The sequence below is a fragment of the Heliangelus exortis genome, chromosome 3 (genome assembly GCF_036169615.1).
Source record: "Heliangelus exortis chromosome 3, bHelExo1.hap1, whole genome shotgun sequence".
Taxonomy (NCBI): domain Eukaryota; kingdom Metazoa; phylum Chordata; class Aves; order Apodiformes; family Trochilidae; genus Heliangelus; species Heliangelus exortis.
The window spans coordinates 5,049,585-5,068,824 of NC_092424.1; the positions used below are offsets into that span (position 1 = coordinate 5,049,585).

At 37.6% G+C, this 19,240-nt stretch overlaps 1 protein-coding gene across 3 annotated transcripts in view; it reads left to right on the forward strand.

The window, feature by feature from the left end:
* Positions 1-19,240, forward strand: part of MAP3K21 (mitogen-activated protein kinase kinase kinase 21) — a 42,232-nt gene that overhangs the window by 4,054 nt on the left and 18,938 nt on the right. For all 3 annotated transcript variants that reach the window (XM_071738992.1, XM_071738993.1, XM_071738994.1), the window contains exon 2: positions 15,765-15,945. In XM_071738992.1, coding sequence (XP_071595093.1) covers positions 15,765-15,945 — 181 coding nt within the window. The remainder of the gene's footprint in view (positions 1-15,764; positions 15,946-19,240) is intronic.

Sequence of the window (19,240 nt, forward strand, 5' to 3'; positions counted from 1 at the left end):
CTGAAAAAAAGTTAAGTTCTCCTGAAAATAACCATCTAAAAGAGTGGCAACTTAGCACATCTCAGCTGTTTTGCTGACTCTTTAAAAGGGCAACTTTTTTTCTCTGGTAGAATCCAATTGCTTTCTTATGGGCAAGAACACCCCATTAGTTACAAGACCTGTGGTTGTTTGAGGGCTCAGTGGAGCCTTTTAGGATTTTGAAAAAAGCTTGTAGTATTTTTAAATAGTGTAAGTAAGGTTTTTTTGTTTGATTGTTTTTTTTTTTCTTTCTAGTGTAGAGAAAGCAGAGGTTTGTGTTTCTGGGATTGATCTCAGACTTTGCAACTCTTCTCTGCATTAAAAAACAAACACACAAAAGAAAATCCCAAACAAAAAACCAACCACCACCTCTTTATCTCTAGTGCAGCAGCTTTATGTACTTGTAGGAAACATTACAAGAAGTTCAGAACATCTCACTTACAGGACAGACCCCTCTGTGAGCACAAAGTGAAGCACAGAGTTGATGCTCTGCAGAGTGTGTGTACTTACTCCAACCTGATAAAGTTCTACTTATTTATTGTAGATAGAGATGCCAGGAGAGGTTGGCATTTCACCAGCTCCTCTGACATCCCAGGGTCCTTTGTAGCCCTCTGCTCTCCACAGTGTGTGGGGTTTGGGTTACTTGTTGGAAATCATCAAGGACAGTTGAGTTTCCACCATTGCTGAATAAAGCTGTGGATGTGGCAGTGCCAGTGAGAGCAAATACTTGAGATCTGAAGGGATGAAACATAGAACAAGTGGACAGTCCCTTTAATCTGATACTGATCTCATGAAAAACAGTCAGAAAGTAGAAATAACTTGGGTTTAAAACCTTAAAAGGAAGTGTGATGTGGTTTGACAGAACTCTTGAATCAGTTGCTTTTAATTGGAGAAGTTGTCCCAGAGTTTGAGAAACAAATCACCTCTGGTTCTCTGCTCTTTACAGGTGATTTGCAGCAGAATTGCTGAAGTTATTGTGCTAAAAACCTGTATCAGAAGATGCATAGGTTTTCAAGAACTCATAAAAGCTACTTTCCCACTAACTTCTCCACTTTGCAACTTCAGACTGAGGAGAAGAAACTAGAGTTGAACCTGTCTTACATCTGCTGAACTGATTTTATTTATCCTGACATCACTGGGGTGCATAATTGTCTCTTGGCTCTGTTTTGAAGGGAGAAGACCTGATCACATTGCAGCTACAGCTGTAAGGATTGCTTAGATGTTACTTAATGCTTGAAAATTAAGTATCTTATGATGGTTAGAAGAAAATTAAAAATGAAAATATAATTATCTTTGATTTGAGGGATGAGATTCCATTTTAGCAGATTGGAGCTTCAACCTTATTTTCTTTATCTGGAAATGAAGTTCCAAGATGTTCTCTCATGGGACTGAGACTTTTAGTTCTTTCTGTCAATAGCACTGTGCCAATGACCATTCACCTGTTGTATTGTAACAAAACTTAAAAACAAAAAATCCTGCTTTTTTGCCCATGTGTACTCTGCATCTCCCTCTCCTCCTGGTGGCTCTCAGGTTTCTGGAATTTCTACTCTTCTGTTTCCTTCCATATCCTCAGTGTCCCCTCTGGGTCCCCACTTCCAGTAATGCCACCTCCTCTGGCAGGCTGCATATTCTGTAGTTGGTTTAAAACTCCTTGTATCACCTGGCTTGCTTCTAGGCTCCTACTAACTGGACTCTCTGAGGTCTGGAGAGGAACCAACCCTTTTTTTTTTTTTTTTAATTCTGGTAGAACTAACTGCATTTCCTCTTCTGTGAGGCAGCTGACTTCCATGAAACCCATAGGAACCATCTCTCAGGAAATGAGGTATTGCTTTTGACTAATGTCAGGCAGATAAAATAGTGGGGGCAGAACCTATTTAGCAGTTTAAAGTTTTTATGCTGTATTTTTCCATGCTGTGTTCCTCTAGGAAGCCAGGGCACTTAACTGCTTTGCACTATTCTTAGGTACTTAACTTGTATAAAGCCAGAAACTATTCTAGGTACCCTGACTTCCCCCCCCATCTCTGTGGGTGACACTAGCTCTGCCCTGTGCTTTTCTGCTAAATAATGCTGCATTATTATCTCATAAGAACTGATCATCCATCCTGAAGCATCTGGAAGTATATAGCAGGAAGGAGCTCTAGTTTAATAACCTTGTCCACTTAGTAGTCTTAAAAAAAATATCCACAAAAAAACCCAAAAAAAACCAAAAAAACAAAAAATCAAACCACCCTCATGCAAACTGGTAATATTGTAGAATTTTGTCACTGGCTTGGAAATGTTCTACTTTGTTACATAAAACATTGCTTCCAGTGTTGTTTTTTTTTTCCAGGTTTTGATGTGTGCTCAGACTACGTAGCTATGTGTTTTATTTTTTCAAAGACCCTGAAGGCTCATTGGATTCTGTGAGAGCTTTGCAGCCTTGAGCTATAGTTTGTCTTCTTCCAGTTCATCAAAGGAAATGCTTTATGTTCTGCCCATGTTATATTCACTTGATGTATTTATTTGCTATATGTTGTATATTTTGTGTTCAGAAAGGGATGCTGCAATTCAAGAAAGGAGTATTTTGAATAACTATATTTCTAACTAACTAGCTAGAAATAACTAGCACTAAAATGTCATAGAGGCTAATTTCTGGTTGAAGGCTGTGTTTCAGCATTTAAAATGAATATCCAGCAACTTAGTGATTTTTAATACAATATCAAATGAAAATTTGTGAACTCACTATAGCACAATATTAATTTCTACAGTCTGTAAGCTTTCAGAAGAGGAGTAGTATCTAGTAATTTTATTTGTAGATGAAGACTTAACTGGAATAGCCATTTATTTGACCTCAATCTACCATCTTCTAAATTTGCTGCTGTTTGATGTTTTCTCATATCTGAAGTTTAAACAGGTGGAAAAAAAACCCTCATTAATTTAAAACAAATTCCCTCAAAATTAACAAGGCTCAAGTATATATAGATCCAGTCCTTAATGCAGGAAACAAGATTCTAGGCTGATACACTAGCTAAATATAATTATTTTAAAATTTTAAAAACTCCTATTAATACCTCATTTTTAATACAGGCTTTCATTTTAATGTTTACCCAACTATATCCATCTGACAAGAATAGAATTGTTCCTTTTTTGGTGTTGAGACTCTTCATCTTTAACAGGTGGCTTTACTTATTAAAAAATAATGTGTCTTTGATCTTTTTCTGGATCTTGCTTGATTCTTCCTGTGTTTCACCTCTAACAGTCTTTGTTCTTTCTCTCATGATAAGACACTTAAATAAGACACTCGTTTATGGCTGTTGGGAAGGCTTTTGATTTGTTTTTCCCTGCTCCTTGTTGGACTTCTAGAAGGTTTCTTTTATGCAACAGGTTTGGGGGGGGGCAAGGGAGGTGGCATTAAAAGTAGAAATGTAGGACTTTGTGTCAATGCATTTGTAAAATTTGTGTATTTAAGAAGACTTCAAGCCGTGTGATAACTTTTTTTTTTTTTTTTTTTTTTCCCCCAAAACTGGTGCCCTAAGAATATGGTCACCTCCCTGCCTTTGAAATTTGCCCTGAGCGAGCTACCCATTTCCATAGAAATCAGTGGAAAAGGCAGCTGAGCATCTCCCTGTTAGCTGTTAATTATACTTACACAGTTTTTGTTCATTCCCCTGAACAGTGTGAAATAAGTTTAACTGCTGACCAAATGAGGTTTTGTATTTAAACAAAATGCAAAATGGGATTGGGATTTGGGCACTGGTGGTGTTAGAAAAAATTGAGATATCACTGAGTTTTCAGTTAAAAAATATTTTATTCCCTCACACAAACACAACGCATGCCTTGGGACCCTTTTCCAAATATTAAAAGTTCCACTAAAAAGTTACATTCTGCAACCTTAGAAGAATAGAGGAGTAACACATCATTGAACTGTATTTAGATGGTGAGTGCTGTTTTGTGGTTTCCTTGACCTTAGAAGAGAATGGCTTTTTGTTTGCAGCCTGTAAGTTTTCTTATCACTAAGTATAAGCTTTCTTCTAAACATGCTTCAGTGTTTCAAGTTCTGAAACACAATGGCCTTGTACACTGAACGTTTGCAAGGAGTGTTTGCAGCATGGGTGGTTTCTGTCCTTGAGTTTTTATTTCTGATGGTCTCCTAAAATTTAAAGCACTGAAATTTATCCCAACGACCTTCAGTAATAATGTGTCTAAAAAGTACAGTAATTTTATTTTTTAGAACTATAGGGGGGATTTGTGTGGTGGTTTTTTAAGAGGCAAAATCATGGCATTGAAATCAACAGAAATATAGATGACATATTTATAGATAAAAATGACTAAAATACATTAAACACCAAACTACTCTGCTGTCTATAGTAGCAGTACCAAAGTAACAATTAGTCAGGAATTTACATTCCTGGATTGACAGTTTAAAACTAATTTTACCACTTTTACCTTACTTCACAATGTTATTGAGAGTTTCCCTCAGATCAGTATCAGAAAGTAAGTGGATGTTTAAATTTTAATGTCTTAAAAGCGGATGTTTAAACTTAAAATTAAACTTAAAAGTGGATGTTCAAATTTTGGTGTCTTTTTTTGGTTTGGTTTGGGGTTTTTTTGGGGTTATTTTTGTTTTTTGTTTTGTTTTTTTTGGTGTGTGTGTGGGGTCATAGCTACAGTTAAATCAGTCCTAGAGATGCCAGTGTTTGCTACATAATCATGCTTTGTTCTCTTCATAGGGACTAAAATCTGTGCTATAGCAGGTGTGCTATTAACTTGGAGCTGATAAGCCAGCCTTCCCTCTCAAAAATCCAGGAGTAACTGCTTCATTGCTGTGGTTCATGATGGGACAAATTAACCCTTGGAACTGGTTATATTTTAGCTTGGAATGTGTAGGCAGTCTTGGGGTTTTCCTTTCAAGTTGGCTGAGATGCCACTGTTCTTGGAACTAATTCTGCTTATTTCCTCCTGTGTGATGTAAAAAGAAAAAAATGACACTTTTAAAATTTGTTACTGACTGTATGCTAATTAGAGGCAAAAGGCAGGTTTTCCCTTCCATTTTCTCCTCCCAAGAGAGTGCTGCCAAGTTTGCAGAGTTCTCATTTCAAAATAAGCATTTTGCCTTTGCTATTAAAGAAAATGAGAGTTCTTGGAAATGCTCAGTCCTGAGGGGCTTCAGCTACTGATGAAACTGGAAGGGTGGAACACAGCAATCCCACCCCACAGAATACAGTAACGGTTTTTATGTATTTTTTTCCTCCCAATAAGTTTCTCTTTTTTTTATTTTGTTTTGAAAGTGAGCACAATAAAATCCGGGTTTTTTTTCCTGTTTTGCTTTGAAACAGGTTGGTTAGCAAAAACTGTTTTAAAACCATAAAACTCTTTGAAATCTTACATATAAGAGAAACCAGCAAGCTAACTCAGAGCTCTTTATGTAACCTATTAAAATTCTTCAGAAATTATATTAAAGGAATTCCATGTTAACTGATGAGGTTCTAAAGGAACTCAGTGACTTAATTTGACTAAGCATCTGCAACCAGACTTCTTCTGGATTCATAAGCTACAGGCACCTTCAAAGGGATGGAGGAATTTTTCTGTCTAAAGTTTGTTCAACTGGTTCTTTTCAGCAGTAAATTTCAAAGTTGATTTTTATAATGGGAAGAAGTAGCAAAGGTGGATTCTATCTTTACATCTCTGACTAAAGCAAAGTCTTGAAGGCTTAGATATATTAATTCTGAAATGTTGCTTGACTTCTCACTCCAGCAAGTGATGTGTGGCTTCATTTAGCAGCTGGCTGAGCAAGGAGGTTTCTCCACCCATTACCAGGCACAGGTTCTCCCCCATCCCACACGTCAGCAGAATCTGCCTGGCAGGGTCAGTACCTCTGGGTTAGATCAGCTGAGGGATCCAGCAGAAAAATACTCTTAAGCTGGTTTATTTGCAGGGTTAATTTTCTGCTGAGTTAGATGGATCTCCCAACACTACCTGGAGCCAGTGTGTGTATGGCAGGAGAAGCTATAACTTGAGAGATATTTTAATGACATCAGCCTACAGGCTTATGCTTCAGGTGGGTTAGTAAGTCCTCTTTAAAGGTAGAATGTGTTTTCAGTTTTTATCTATGTATCCATGTATTAATTTTTTCCAAACTGCCTTTTATTTTGAAGTGGTTTTTTTTTTTTTTGTTTTTTTTGTTTTTTGTTTTTTTGTATTAAATATCCCAATTTCAACACATCAAAAGCACCTTGCAGTAGATCACAAAAAATAAAGCAGGAAGGTGGTACATAATAGCTGAACATAGTATGTTACAATCAGGAAAAGTATGCCAGCTATGTAAGTGCTTTTATGTATTCAGAAGCCATATATTGTGATTAGCCTGAAATATCAAGTTGTATCAAGTCATGTTCTATTTCCTTAAAAAACAGAAACAAACAACAAAAAAGCAATGCCCCCCCACTCCAAGCAGCCCCAAGAATAAATCCAAAACAAACTCAAATGAAGTATTCTTGGGTTTTTAATTAAATCTTGAAAAAGTGATTTGGCTAGTGATAAATAAGTTAACTTGTTAGTTCTGAGGGAAGGAAACCTCTGCTACCTCTTCCCCCTTGATGCAGTTTTTGAGATTATAAACCTCAGCTGCCTTGCCTTGGTGAATTTACTGTTTGGCTTTATTGCTTTATTTTGGTTTGAAGGGAATGGCCAGGTCTTGAATTTGTTCTGAGGGTGGTGATTTAATGTTTTCTGAAAGTTTCTGTAGGAGGGAACTGTACCCAAAGCATTGTGTATTACCTAAGATTCCTTTTGCAGTTTGAATAACTTTAGTTTGCCTTGAGTTTTGTTTTTTTAGGAATAGGAAGAAGCTCCTTAAAAAAAGAAATAAATCACTATTACAAACAAGGTGTTCTTTAACAAATAGATACACAGCCACTTTGTTTTGTAGACTTGGAAACCAGAAGGATATCTTAGGAAGGACTGATTCACCATCTAGCTATTATTGCTGGGTTTTTCCTTAGTATTTCTTTGTAATCTACCTGCATTTGTTCACTGAATTGCATAAGTGCCTTTTAAAAAGTAACAGCAAGCAAAGAAGAAAGAGCTTAAAAGAAAGCAATTACTGTTTCAAATAAGTAGGGAAGTGCCTGGTAGGTGCTGGATAACTGAATGTTTTGAGGCTTAAAGCTGAGTTTCAGGGTTGACTGATTTCAGTGGAATTTTAAAATGATGGAGGAATTTCTGCAATGAGGTAACTTTTCTTAAATGTCATATTTGAAGAGAAGAACTGAGTTTGATACTTTATTAGGAATGCTTAGCATAGACATCTTTTGCTTTTTTTGCTGATGCAATATCCAAATCCTACGTTTTTTAGAATTTACTGATGATTTGCTGTTTGCTTGCTGATTAGGCACATGTTTAATTATACAGGCTTGTTACCTCTAGTCCTTCCTCTTATGGCACAACAAAAAATTCTGCTTTGCTTTACAGAGCTACCTGGACAACAAGTGAAGTGTAAATGGCAGGCAGTGAAGTAACTCCCAGCATCTGCAGCCTGTGCCAGAAACTTGTTAAAACTGCTTCTTTCTCTCAAGTTCCCATTTGCCCAAAGTTGCTTTAATAATGGCTGTTAAAGAAGTGAAAGGGAAGCAAAAAATGGTGATGCAAGGTGTGTTGAAGCTGTTGAAATCTCTCATTCCTCTTTCTCTTTTTTTTTCCCCCTTTGTTTCCTACAGATAGCCAGGTGACTCCCTGTCATTCTTACACTTTGGTGGTTTTCTTCTGCCACATGTCCTGCTGTGGCATGTGTTTTCCTTATGGGGTTGGTGTGTATTTGTCAATTCTTGCTGTCAAGGACTTTTTGTGGCAAGTCTTGTCTTGTTTTGACTTTCCAGTTGGGAACACTTTGTTCAGGATTTCTTTTTATATATATGTTGGCTCCTGTGAGGTAGGATTTTTTTTTTTTTTTTTTTTTTTTTTAGATAGATGTTTTTGGACAAATACATTAAAGAACAAATTGTTTTCAATTTAGTGTGAAAATAACAAATTGTTTTCAATTTAGTGTGAAAATTTAGAAATGGTTATGTGCCTGCTTGCTGTGAAGGGACATAGGTGATAGAGGAGCAGAGTAGCCCTATAATAAAAAGCAGAGAATTGCCTCTTGCATGTGTAACCAGTGTTTTAAGGATGAAATCCCCCTGCAGGTGGTGAGCTCTAAGCTTAGTCTAGGAAGATAATGACAAATCAGCTGCAGCCATAACAGTTGTCCTCAGAACCCATGGGAGGAAAGCAGGGTATTTAAGGAGCAGAGCTGTGTAGGAAAATATTTGTATGTATTGAAGATATTGTGATCAGTATTTTCACTTTAATTGGTAATTTGTAGTTTAAACACTTACTATTTTCACTGGGGTAGTTCAGTTTGCAGGCTAGAAACTGGACACTGCTTCTGGAAGAAGTGTCAAAATTTAATTTTAATTGTAATTTCTAATTCCAATCAGAACGAAAGGAGCTCCAAATAATGTGGGTGAATCTCTTAATACTGACAAGTTGTATTTCTTTGAATCTGCAACTTCTAATGCATTTTTTTTCCCTGACTGTTAGCTAAAGATACAAGGTTGTCCTTTTGGTTTTGCTGAGTGTTTATTTAGTGAATTAGCAGGAACCAGATTCACTTGCAAACAGTTGGAAAAGGAGCTACCTGGCTGCAAGGGGGATGAACAACAGTAGCAGCATTGTCTGAACAATTTACATATAGAGATATATACATATAGCATCTTTCTTTTCTTTCTGGTGTGTTCTAAGAATGACTTTATCAGTGGTGGTAAATGTAGTGGTAATGCAGGCAGCCTTACCTATTGTCATAGTAGCTTAAATAGCTGTGCCAATAAATATAATAATTAAATTTGTGAAAACCATGATAGTCAGCTATTTAGCAAAGTGCACATAAGGTAGCAAATAACTAACCTGAGAAAATAGAGTTGCTTTAATGTTTCCTTTTTAGTAAAAAATTGAGAATAAAAAGTAGATAATGTAAAGGAAGTACAGCAGAAGGTATAAAGAGGATAGGAGGAACAGAAATTACTTGAGAATTCAGGTGGATATTTTTTAAAATTTAAGCATGAAATGATAATTTGAATCGGGTACATCTAAACTATCAGAAAAAGGTGTTCAGTGCTTTTACCTGGCTTCCCTGAGTAGCCTCATTTACTCAATTGGTTTAAATGGCTCATAACTGAAAATGTTCACCTGAAAGTACTGGAGTGCATTATGAATTTTTTTTAACTGCACAAATTCTTATGATTTAATGAAATTTTCCAAATTAAATATTATATTAAATGGGGACTTTGAGATAGATACACTTGGAGAAATAAAATAGGTAAATTTTTAGTACTAAAAAGAAAAACAGAACTGTTGGAAATAACCTGCATTAGAAGAGCTTAGTGCTGGGTGGATGTTTCCTGGGTATTCTGCCAACTTAGAGGTCTGTCCAGGCTCCCCTCAGGCTTGCTGTAAATACCATTTCTTAAGCTATGTGGATGTTAAGAAATAAAAAGGAGGGTAGCTGAGGCAAGAATGCGAGCCTTTTATTTAAAATTATGCTTTAAACAAAATGCTTACCATTTAAATACTTTCAGTTCCTCTCTAGACTTGCACCTTAGTCCTGAAGGAAGCACTGGGGGTGCAGTTCTGGACCTGTCTGGATTTGGTAGAGCAGAGCAGGCTTGCACCCCAGGTATCTGATTTGTCTCAATGTCCTCTTGTTTATTATTCCTTGACCAGTTACAGCCATATCCAGGCTCTCCATTTTTTTTATTCCATCCCCCAATAAAATTTCAACCCAAGCTCACAAGAAGGGAGACTGGAGCAGAGAGAAAGCAGCTCTTGTCCAGACCTGGCCAGAAATGGATGCTGCAGGTGATTTCTCACCTTTTGCTCTCTCTAGCTCAAAGCAAATGTTCCTGCCAGAGGAGAGAGCTTGGAAAAGGAGTGGAAGAAAGGGAACTGCATGGAAAAAGGAGGGGGGAACTGGGAGCATTTGGGTGGCATTTTACTGGGACTTCTGCCTGGCTTGTAAGCCTAAATTTCCTGACCAAGAGCAGCTTCTGTGGGAATGGCAGTGGTTCAGCAGAGAGATGGTTCTGGTTCTGTTAGAGGAATGTGGGCTGGGGCAGCACTGGCTGACTCAGCAGGTCCATTTCCACTGTGGTGTTGGGTGACTTTGGGGTAGGTTTAGTTTTAAGAAGTATTCAGGCCCATCTCACCTGCATTCTGCTACCCCATGAGTGCTTGCACTGTTTGCTGCAAGAGGAATAGAAAAAGACTCCAGCTGTAACCATGATAATCCAGAAAGAAATTAGGAAAGATTAATGGCATTGCTACTTTAGGAATGTGTTTGTCAGGAGTGTGTATCAGATATTGTGATTTTTTTTTTTTTTTTTTTTTTTTTTTTTTTTTTTTTTTTAGGAGTTAACTGTGCCTTACTCTGCAGTGGTGGGACAAAAGAGACACTACCTTGACATTTTTAGGAGACTCTCCCCACCCTTGGAGCTCCAGATCTAAACCAGAATTTAATCACAGGGGTCTGTTTCAGAAGGCTCAGCCAGGGCAGCTGGGAAAGGGTTTTATCAGTAACAGCACAAGTGCTCTAGGTCTGCATCCTGTTCCTAGATATTGCTGACTTGTCTTCTGATAACTTTTCTCAACCTTTGTTTTATCCTAGCAAAAAGAACAAGCTTTTCTGATTTTTATCTCAGTCACAGAATTACCTTGATTGGAAAAGACCTTCAAGATCATCAGTCCAACCATAACCTCACACTGACAAGACCTTAACTAAACCATATCCCTGGGCAACTCTGTCTATACAACTCAAATACCTCCAGGGATGGTGACTCCACCACTGCCCTGGGCAGCCTGTTCCAAGGAAAGACACTAAATCAAAAGTCATTACAGGATCCTGACTATTCTATATCTGTTTTCTATGTCTGTTCCAGTTTAAGTTCCTTTTGCTGAATACGTAAGTGCAGTTCCAGCCATGCAGTATTTAATATGAGGTCTTATGCATTGCAGAATTCTATGGTTACTTCCCTGTTTCTACCAAAAAAAGCCCTTTTTTAGTGCTAGGCTACTTGCACAATTGTGTGTAGCTGCTGTTTTGGTTTTTCTTCTGTTAGCCAGAATAGCCTTTTCTTCTTCTTTCATCTCTTTTTTTAGAGCTGCAGATTTTATGATTGATCCCTTCTAACTTGGGGTGTTTCCTGGTATGATGATCTGATTTTCCTTAGGGTATCTTCTGACTTTTCTGTTAGTTCTTGAAATGCACCTTCTACTTCTACCCTGATAGTGGATCAGCACGTGAAGCAAACTTGCTTTGTAATTAAAAAGCAGTTATGATTCCTCTGTATCCTGAAAACTTTATACAACCTGGATCCTGATTTTCCATTACAAAGCTGCTGTGTGGGATTCTTTGAATTTCCTTGTTCTGTCTGTGTGGTTAAACTTCCCAAAAGGTACTCACTGCTGCCCTATCCCTTCCTAAGAAGCCATCTGTCACAACCAAATAAGATTAGTTTGATATGAGCTATTTTAATGTAACTTTGCCATAATTTTTCTGTTTTTTCTGCATCTCAATGTTATTAATAAATGTCCTTAATTAGTTTTCTTAAATCTATTCTAACATGACTTAAGTTCATGTCTGTAGTTGAATGGTTGTAATACAGTTGTTTTGAATACAGATGTTTCTTTTTATTCTGTCAGAGTGCTATTACTCTGTAGAATCATAAACATGTTTGGTAGTAGATTTACACTTTCTTACTTTAGTCCTGGCATCCTGAGGTCTGTTCCAACCCAAGTTATTTTATAATTCTATGAGCTACTTCCTTCAGTAATCTAGGATAAGTAATATGTGAATTTCCAAGTTCTTAGTTATATTAGACAGTTTAAGAATATATGGGGTCTTAATCTATATGGTTAAACAGCAATATCTTTGCTACATTTGTCAGTAGTGCCTTTAATTTTTAGGACATGTGCCATATTACATCCATCAATTTTTCATTTTTCTCACTCTGATGAGTGAGAGGCAAGTGTGCTAAACTCAAAACTGAGTTGAAAATGGTGTAAGTGGTAGGAAAAATGTACAGCCTTAAAATATTGGATCAAATGTTTAGTTCTGGCTGTAGGACTTGCAATATTTGAATAACAGTCCAGTGAGACATTTTATTTTAGTTTGCAGACAGTCTTCTCACAGTCAACTTAGTTTCCTTCTCTTAGTTTTTTTAATCATTCAGAAACATCTATAGTCTTTGGTTTTGCTCATGTGAAAATAAATGGGATGGACATGTTTTTTCCTCCACTTCCATATTCCTAATTGAGATCTTTTGGTAGTTTTGAATATATTTTCAAATGTGCTTTGGTGTTTTAAATATTCTGTGTTTGCCAGAAGGAAAGCACTTGCATGAACCTTACTCCTTGTGGAAAATAGACTGAAAAATGGTGAAATTAAAGCAGAGTGCTCAAGTGGCTCTTACCCAACTTAATAATATTGTGTGTTGGAGTCTGAAAAGACAATTTAAGGGATCTGAGAAAGAAACAAGTGGGGGGGAGTGGACAGGGGGGGTAGGTATGAGATTGTAAAAGTGACTTCTCCCAGGTTTGCAGCCAGGAAGGGCCAGGAAGCTGTGGAAGTGCCAGAAGGATGCTGCAGAAAAGGTTGCTGGGCTGCTGTGAGAGAAGCACTCCTGGAGCACTACTTAGCTATGCTGAGCATTTTTACTGCCCAGCTGCTAAGTAATCTCTGGCTGGGATTGCTGGTTTCCTGGCTACTGGCCGGAAAGGGAAGTTTGAACTAAGAAACCCTGGCCCTTTGTGGGATGAAACTTGGCCACATGCCAGTTATTACCTTTTGCAAGACTGACTGTTTTTGGTTTCGGTCACATTGACTGACAAGGAATGTCAAGAATTCTGCTGAACATGTTTGAAATGGAGTAGCAAACAATAGGTCTTTGATTCAAGTATAAAAGTATAAAAACTTGTGCTTGTATAAATTTATTTTCTCCTGGTGATACTGACTGGTGAGCTATGGGTTTGTCTCTTGGCCTTCAGTTCTTCTGGTCAGTGTTAAGAAGCTTACTGAAAATGGAATGTGTGGGGCTTTTTTGTTTGGGTTTTTTTTTCCTTTGGACTTGCTGCCATTATTGAAATATTTGTAAGAGTGTAACTAATCTGTACCAGGAAAAATTATCTCTTAAAATTGCAAATGCAAAGTTACCAGTTTTTCCCCTGTAAGGGAAAGTAATTCTTCATTATCTTTTTTAGTGGGTTCCCTGTACTGTGTTTTGCCATATATGTAGTTGAAAAACACATTTGTAATTCTTCTTCTTTGTCATTTAACCTTTCATCTTTGTCCCAGGAGATCAGTTTAAAAGAAAGTTAAGGTTACCACCACAGTGCCAGAGGAGCTGAATATGGTTTTAAAATTGACATCTTAATAAAGATTCCTTTACACCTGCTGTCTTTCTCCTTGTCAGCTCTAACACAGCAACCAAGTTCTCTTTTAGTGCTATTTTGTGAAGCTGTGTTGTGACTCTGCCAGTACTGTTGTTTTAAGAACAAGTTGGACACTATAAACACCCTGTAGAATGCAACAGAAAAAAAAAAGAAAAAGAAAAGAGAATGTGCTCTTTAACTTCCAGGAAGGTGCAGTGGATATAGTGTAACATGGACTTGATCCAAGTCCAGTCTCCTGTTGCCAATTTTGGGCTCCCAAGCCAAACTAACTCCCCTGGCATGCTGATATGTGGCCCAGGGGGCTTTTGTGACTTTATCCCACTGGTTTTGGTGTAAATGCTCCTTATGGAGTTGTCTTCTGTGAATTTTATGTTGGGTGCATTTTGAATCTATGCAAAGTAAAGGTATTCACATGCTGTGCCAAGAATTCCAAAGTTCACCTTCTTGTGTGTTGTGTGAACAACTGCCACGTGTTTGATTCTTATCTGCTAATTTTTGTTTGATGGTGTCCATTTCTTGGCTTGAGAAACCAGGAATAGTTGTTTCCTATATTCATTCCATAGATGGTGTTAGAGATTCCATTCTCAGCTCTTTCTTTTCCTGAGGGAAGACTCCTTGACTCTCAACCATTCCTGGTGAGGCTGCGCCTCGAGTACTGTGTTCAGTTTTGAGCATCTCTCCACAAGAAAGATATTGAGGTGCTAAAGTTTGTTCAGAGAAGGGTAATGACACAGGTGAAAGGTCTGGAGCACAAAGTCTTCTGAGGAGCAGCTAAAGGAACTGGGTTTTTTTTTAATCTGGAGAAAAGGAGGCTCAAAGCAGACCCTCCTACGAGGAGACTTCCTACAAGTACCTGAAAGGAGGCTGTAGTGAGGCAGGTGTCAGTCTCCTCTCCTGTAAGGAAGTAACAAGCTGCAGAACAAGAGAAAATGGCCTCAGGTTGTGCCAGGTTTAGGTTAGATATTAGGAAAAATTTCTTTACTGAAAGATTCACTCTCTACAACTCCCTGAAAGGAGGTTGGAGCCAGGGGGGGGTTGGGCTCTGCTCCCAGGCAACTCTCAGCAAGACAAGAGGGCACAAGAGGTCTCAAGTTGTGCCAGGGGAGGTTTAGGTTGGACATTAGAAAGAATTTCTTTATGGAGAGGGTGCTCAGCCATTGGAATGGGCTGCCCAGGGAAGGGGTGGATTCTCCATCCCTGGAGATATTTCAAAAGAGCCTGGATGTGGCACTCAGTGCCATGGGCTGGGAACTGCAGCGGGAGTGGATCAAGGGTTGGACTTGATGAGCTCTGAGGTCCCTTCCAACCCAGCCAATTCTAGGATTCTATGATTGGTGAGGTATTGGAATGGGCCATCCAGGGAGGTGGTGGAGTTGCCATCCCTGGTGGTCTCCAAGAAGTGTTTAGATGTGATGCTTCAGGAGATGGTGTAGTAGTTGTGGTGGTTGAATTATGGTTGGACTCAAATGATCTTGAAGGTCTTTTCCAACCTTAATGATTCTATGATTCCATGATAATGGAAAGGGTTGTCTGGGACAGGGAAGTGGTGGAGTCACCATCCCTGGAGGTACTTAAAAGACAAATAGATGTGGTGCTGAGGCACATGGTTTTGTGGTGGCTGTGTCAGTGCTGAGTTTTCAGTCGAAGTTCATCTCAAAGATCTTTTCCAACTGACCAAAATAATTCTGTACTTCTATTATTGTAGCTGTGAACATGCTGTTTTGATTGTGTCCTTTTCTATGCCTCTTTGAGTTCTGTTAAATTCTTTTTGAGATGATTAGGAACCAGTGTGGAGTACAGCATTAAGAATTGAACTTATCCAGTGATGTGCTATGTCCTGCTTTGCTTTTTAAGTCTTTTATAAGAATACTTAACATTTGTATTCGTTTTACTGCTACTGCCATTTTTACTACTTCATAATCTCATTCCAAAGTGAATACCTTTTTTATAGGCTGTTATCACCCATGGGATGTTAGCATTCTGGGCTGTCTTAAACCTATGTGCTTTACTTCACTTTTTTTTAAAGTGGCTTTTTTGTGTTAGTTTAATATCTGCTCACACAGCTGCATAAAGAACTTATGACACTGGGTATTTTTTGCTTTTATAGCTTAGAGTAGCCTAAAATTATCAAAACCCTTAATTATAGTTACAAAAATTGCAATGATATTGTCACATTGAAAGTATAGTTATTGGTGCAGTACAAGTTGCATGTGAAATTAATAGCAGGCCTGGGTATTTTTATTTGATTCTCATTTTATTAATTCACCAACTCTTATCTTTTGCAGTTTTATTGCTAGAGAAGATGGACCACGATGACATTTGCAATAAAACTCTGAAGATTACAGACTTTGGTCTGGCCAGAGAGTGGCACAGAACAACCAAAATGAGTGCAGCAGGGACTTATGCTTGGATGGCTCCAGAAGTTATCAAGTCCTCCATGTTTTCTAAAGGAAGTGATATTTGGAGGTAAGGAACTTGTATGCTGCAAACTGTGCTCAGCAGAACTATGTTGAGGTTTTTGAATGAATTTTTATTTGGGCTTTTGTGATTTTGTGAAGTATAGTAGTCCTGAGAAACACATTCCTTTCTCAGCATCCAGTTCATTTGATCTACCTTAAGTTATTTATGACTTAAAAATGGGAGGAGAGGGAAAACAGGAAAACTTTTTTTTTTTCCCAGAAAACAAGATACCATTATGAGAAGCCTTTAAAATATGAATTGGTAAAGATAACTACATATTTTATCTAGAATCTAATATAAACAGCTATGTGCTCTTGAGACATGAATGCATCTGATCTCATATTGATATATTTACTTAATATCAGATGTCTGAAACATCTCATTCTGCATAAAGAAATGGGACCAGCCAGCTATTAACTTCTATGTCTGGTAAATAAAAATAAGCTGCAAACCAGAATTTTGCCAAATGTTAACTTAAAATATTGCTGGCTTTCAGGAGTCTAGAATGTCATCATGTGTAAATGTGCACACCAGATCTAAGCTTTTCTATTTACAGAGATTTTCCTTCCAGTAGCTGGATTGAGGAGAGTGTGTTCAGCATGAATTTGTTCTAACTTGCTCACAAATTTTAAAGATGGGCAACTCCTTATGTTGCATTTGTGCATTTCTTGTGAATTTCCTTGGTTCGTGGCTGTCAATACTGCTGCTGCTTTTGAGTGGTGTTGTGGGGGATGCATGTGTTGTAGAAAGGTAATTTAAAGTTTAGTTTTAATTTAGTTCTTGTTTATGAGTGGGAGAAAGCAGTGATTGCACAGTAAACTAAAAGCCTCTGTGCTTCACCCTGAAAAGTTTACATTGTCTTTTTTTTTTTTTTTTTTTTTTAAATGTTTTCTCTCTGAAGTATACAAGGTAGCTATTTGGGGAAGGAGGGGAGGACATTAATCCCTTCTCTCAGGCTTCTTATGCATGTTCTGTGTTGAATAATTCTTAAATAGGGTCATATTTTGCTTGGATGCCTGATATTCTACAGCATGAAGCAATACTTTTGGTATTCTCAGGGTGATTTTCTGTTTGCACTACTGTTTTATGACACCCATTTTTCTTTTGTCTGGAACTGATTTTCAGCGTTTTGTTTACATCATCTTGAGTTGATGCCCAGTTGAGAATCATCTTTGGCTTCATTCTTCTTTTTCCATTCTTTCTTCCTTTTTTCTTTCTTTTTTTTTTTTTTTTCTTTTTTTTTGTTGCAGGGTGGAGGTTGGGTGTAGGAGTTTCCCTAATCAGCTGTATTCCATGCTTAATTACAGGTCCTGTCCAGTCTTGTTGCTGTGATTTTAGGTATCTGAGGGGGTATGCTTTGGTGCAATTATTTTATATTCTGCTGCAACATTAGTTTACATTTTTGGAACCTACAATATTTCTCTTCTTCGCCTTCTCTCCTGCACGCCTCTCTTGTAAAAATGTAAGTATTTAGCTCAATGATGGACACCTAACAGGAGAGGTTTTTAAGTAGAAAGGTTTTGTTGTACAGCATAGTTTAGACCTTCCTGGCTTCTAAAGATTTTCTGCTTACTGCACCTTGATCTATTCTGTTGCTTATCTTCACTCTTTCTTTAAAGGAAAAGCAAACAAATAGTTCCCTGGTTGTGGGAGTGGTTTTTTTATTTTTAAAAGCATTCAAGTTACAAAAATAAGTATGGGTTTTTCTAAGACAAGAACATAGTCTATTTCAGGAAAGTTCTAAACTTGTTATATGTCCTGACTGCTGAGTTTTCAAAAGAGGTCTGCAGACCTTATAGGGGAAGGAAAAAAAAAAGCTGAGGCTGCTCACACTTGCAGCTGGTCTTTCACAGTCAGCCAGTGCTTGGGAATGTTGTGGAAGTATTTTCATGCAGAGCCTTCCAGGCTGCACATTCTCAGGTGTGATCCTAGATAGCACAGCTGGTGCTTTCCAGGCCCTGCATGTCTGTCCTTTGGCTTCCTAAAACAGAGTTCAAGTTATCTATTCAGTATTCTTTGGCAAAAGAATCCTTCCAGATTCCCGAAGTGGAAATTCTACTTTGTCAGCTCTACCTTTTCATTGATCCTCACACATTTCTCAGTGTTATGTAAGTCTTGGATTTTTTTTTGAAAGTGCCCTCAAATTTCCAAGTGCTGGTGATGTCTCAGCAGTGTTTTTTTCACAGGAACCTCTGCCTCTGGTGTACAAACTCCTGGCAAAGTTTTGGAGCATTTGTGTACAGCAGAAGAAGCTGCTGCTTTTGCCTGGCACATTCATAGAATTTTGAAGTGACTCCTGTAGCAATAACCTCTACTTTAGAAGATGAATTGTAGAGTAAAAGAGATTTTGAGAACTTGAGTTACCTCCATTTTGATCAGCTTTTAAAATATGTAAAATCAGCAAGTTATTGCTGGAACTGAGAGAGTAAGGCTTAAATCACATATGAAGGCAGGAGAATAATTTTTAAGAGTGAAAATACTTAGACATTTTTTGGAAAGTGTATTAGTTTTTGCAGTTTAAAACGTTTAATTCAAGCATATTATGGCTGTAATTTTGGCCTTTTGCTGAAGATGAAAAGTCAGATGGCTCTTGCTCTTTTGAGAAAAGCTTTATCTTGGAAGTTCTGTGTATGTGGGACAGCTGTATGTGGGCTGGTGAAATTTAATACACAACGTAGCTACTTCTGTTGTTGAGATATTTAATAAGTAGTTGTTGTCCCAGATAATGATAGATTAGGACCTCCCAAAAACTCGAGTGTGGCAGGACTAGAATGTTTTCAGGGTTCCTCCCCACAGTTTTTCCCCCACAGCACTGGCTCTTGGTACTTGATATTAAGACTGCTTTCATTAAGGGAGATGCTTTCAGGCTGTTACTGTGTTGGGCTGATTAAAATTTTACAACCATCTTCTTGGCACTGTTGAGAACAGCTTGGATTACTTGAACTGTAAATATAACTAAAGCTAATAGTGGGACACAACTTTTATACAAGATGATTTATTCTTTAAAATTTAAAATAATTTTATTTTTAGTTTATTTATTTATTTTATTTAAAATTTATTCTTCTGCTTAACTTCAGAGTTTGTGCTAAAATATGAATGTTATCATCTGAACAAGGGAATTCCTTGAGCTAAGAGCAGTCTACATTTGCTGAGAGACCCTGACATTATTTTCATGCTTTCTCTTAAACACATAAATGAGATGTAGTTCAGTCTAATACCTCCATCACACATAAAATGTGTATGTACTGCAGGAATTGCACTTACTATTGTCAGAGGTACCAGTGCTTTAAAACAAAATTGA